The sequence below is a fragment of the Sphaeroforma arctica genome, assembly GCF_001186125.1.
Source record: "Sphaeroforma arctica JP610 unplaced genomic scaffold supercont1.3506, whole genome shotgun sequence".
NCBI classification, from domain to species: Eukaryota; class Ichthyosporea; order Ichthyophonida; genus Sphaeroforma; species Sphaeroforma arctica.
In genome coordinates this window covers 125-3,376 of record NW_014037052.1, presented here as the reverse complement: position 1 = coordinate 3,376, position 3,252 = coordinate 125, and the positions used below count along the sequence as shown (strand labels likewise).

The 3,252-nt window shown below is 44.5% G+C and overlaps 1 protein-coding gene across 1 annotated transcript; it reads right to left on the bottom strand.

The window, feature by feature from the left end:
* Nucleotides 1-42: 42 nt before the first annotated feature.
* Nucleotides 43-1,598, bottom strand: SARC_13620 (hypothetical protein; the record flags this gene model as incomplete). The annotated part of the gene is made up of 2 exons (XM_014292251.1): nt 43-307; nt 1,513-1,598. 2 exons carry the CDS (start codon nt 1,596-1,598, stop codon nt 43-45), a joined length of 351 nt encoding a protein of 116 aa, XP_014147726.1.
* Between the last annotated feature and the right edge of the window lie 1,654 nt (nt 1,599-3,252).

The following is a 3,252-nucleotide window of genomic DNA, read 5'->3' as shown; positions in this document are numbered from 1 at the left end:
GTGTGTGTGTGTGTGTGTGTGTGTGTGTATATATATTAAACCTTAAAAATATGTGGCTATATCCATCTTACAGATACAGTAAATACTTTCCCCATCCTGAACACTCACTAAGGTACCTAAATTTCGGGTCACCAGAAAGTAGACGCCATTTGGTCCGTCCGGCGCCATAGCTCCGTTTGTACTCAGCGCGGACACCGACGCCGCAGTTAAACTCACAATCAGAGCAGACCCCAAAGTCATTCCCAGGGCCAGGACAAGCCCAGCCTGCCCAGTGATTATACCAAAGCGGATAAAAATCAGGGCTCCCCTGGAGTGATAATAGTAGACAATTAACGGGGAGAAGCAGTGAGCGAGTGGATGAGAAGGAACGAGCGAGTGCGCGTGTATTTTAGGTCGCGCAGGCAAGGCGGTGCCTATCTCAATAGTAGACAATAAACGAGGAACTGTAATGCCTGATTGTGGTGCCCAGCGCAAGAATCTGCGACGTAGATGCCAAGACGCCCCGGGATATACATTTGTTAACAAAAGTGTAGCACAAGTGGTGTGATATTGGGTCTGAGCTTAACCTTAAAACCTCAGTGCAATCCTGTGCACCGGCGCGAAGATTTGACTTGTTTGTCTCGTGGAGATGCTAAACTGAATGGAATTCAGGGCGGGTGTATTGTATCAAAATCGGGCAACTGTAGAAATTGGCGGAATCCTGGCCCAGAAATATGGCTTAAAATGTAATTCGTGGTCACATCACTTCGCCGATTTGATGACTAATCTATTGGCTTAACTTATGTAGAATACTTAGAGTTTTAAGCTTTAGGGTTAGGGGTTAGACCCTAACACCCTAATCGTCTACCAATAGCACACTTAGGCCCAAAAAAGGACCGTAGATATCCCGAAAAATAATGAGTAAAACACGGATTAAATCATACTCTTAGTCGGTAGCTATGTTTTCCATATTGCACATGAACAGTATCTATTTACAGCACACGTAGAGATACAGTCAATATGACACACCAGGACACGTCACACAGCTATGTAGGTCTCCTCGAGAGTCACGCGCCTGGAGTGGTGCACCTGCCTACAGCGTGTACCTACAGCGTGTACCTACAGCGTATACCTACAGCGTGTACCTACAGCGTGTACCTACAGCAGGTACCCACTCAAGAAACTATTCCCATTAGGCGGATATAACCTGTGTACAAATAAACACAGGACTATACATCGAACTACCACCAGTGTATATGCGCTTGTACATAGCCCATAAGGTGACCAGCGGACGATGCATCTGGTGTGCTACAACAACCAGCGTGTCATATATGAACGGCGCAAGATATTTTTAGAACACACGCTTCATAACATGATCTATTTATAGAACAACTAAGGTGTGAAAAGCTACCTACCGCACTCCCCTACACGTGGACACGAACGCGTTCTACAAAATACATTCCATGTGTGCTACAACCAATGACCCTTTATAGCACACAATCTATTTATCGCAAGCCCGACGAGTTTACCTACCACATCGCACTGCACGTGGGCATGTACGTGCCTACGAAGGTGCCCACTAGATTTTCCTCTTCATAGTCGGCGTCTGCGTCATACATTGCGATCATTGCTTCTTTGGGGTCATCCCCTCTATTGTCGTGGGCGCTGAATGTGTTGCTTCTGACCGTCGCCTGTATAAGAATACTACTATAAGAATACTACTTGCGTAAGGTGTGGATAGGGATGGGCTATACCGACCCCATTAATCTCTCTCTCACTCTCTGCACGAGGTAGGTAACAGCCCCTTACGAGGTAGGTAAGGCACATACGCACAGGCTGCGGCACTCAGTGCCGAGTGGTGTACGCATCACACCCACACACAAGAACGAGCTAGTTCATAGCACACGAAAAGTAAAGTGCACACAGATACACAGTGCAAGCAGATTAGTCGGCGCAGCATATACAGTCGGACATGACATCCACATGACATGTAGGTACCGCTCACTGATACTGGGCAAGCCGTAACCTGGCTGTGATTGCGCTAGGTGGTAGATAGGGACAGACACAGGAACGAGTCAGGCCATAGCAGACGAACGCATGTCAAAGTAAAGTGCACACAGACACACAGTACATGCAGACTAGTCGGCGCAGCACATACAGACGGACATGACATCCACGTGACATGTAGGTACATCTCACTGATACTGCACTGAACGCCATCTTGTAGTCGCGCTAGGTGATATATAGGGACAGAGGTGCTAGGGTTTTCAGGGTTCTGTGTGCTAGGGTTTTTAGGGTTCTGTTGGGTTTCAGTAGACCATGACAGGCGCTGACACTTGCGACTGAGTGTGTGTGTGTGTAGGAGTGTATGGCATGGATATCCCGATGCGGATACAAACGCATACATATTGATGCAGACGCCACTTTCAGCGTACACCCACGGTACATAAAGGTGTATTTGTGAAGGCTTATATACGTATGTCTATATGTTTGTGTGCGCATTCTGTTGCGTTCGGGTCAAAACTGCTACATGAGACAATCAAAGCGTTGTACTTGTTTTACAAGCGTACAGGAAACAAGCTAAACGCCGGAGTGTGACTCACCTAACGGTTAAACGGTTCATACCTGATTCCTCCCAACGGTGCCCTGATTTCGCCCAATTGTATTCTGCGAGAAGACCTAATATGGTATAACGGATTACAGCACAGATAACTTAGTTGGATTTACAACAATACTTACCTACTACTATTTTCCAATACTTTATTTTCCATTAAAACCCTCGATTACTGAGTATGTTCGATGCGAAACGAGCGCAATCTCAACGGAGCAATAACGCCATCCACAACAGATCTAAGTAGGTTGAGAGAACAGATAGCATGACACTCATACCTGACAATGTCCAGATAACCCCTCCTTCGAGTAACGACAGCCTAAAAAGGCCCCTATATATACATAAAAACATAAAAAACACTAATCCAATAGACACTAAAATAGTATCAACCACACATTGTCACGTACGCACCACTGTTTCTCACAAAGCGCCAGCGCATACTTGTGTACATGTATCGGACGTATTCTCTGTCACTCGTACTGATGTGTGATAGGCAAATGGGAACAGTATATATATATATATATATATATATATATATATATTTATATATATATATGTATGTATATATATATATGTATATATATTCGATATATTTTGATACATATATATCTATATATACAGATATATATATATTTGTGCGTGTATATCTGTACATAAATATA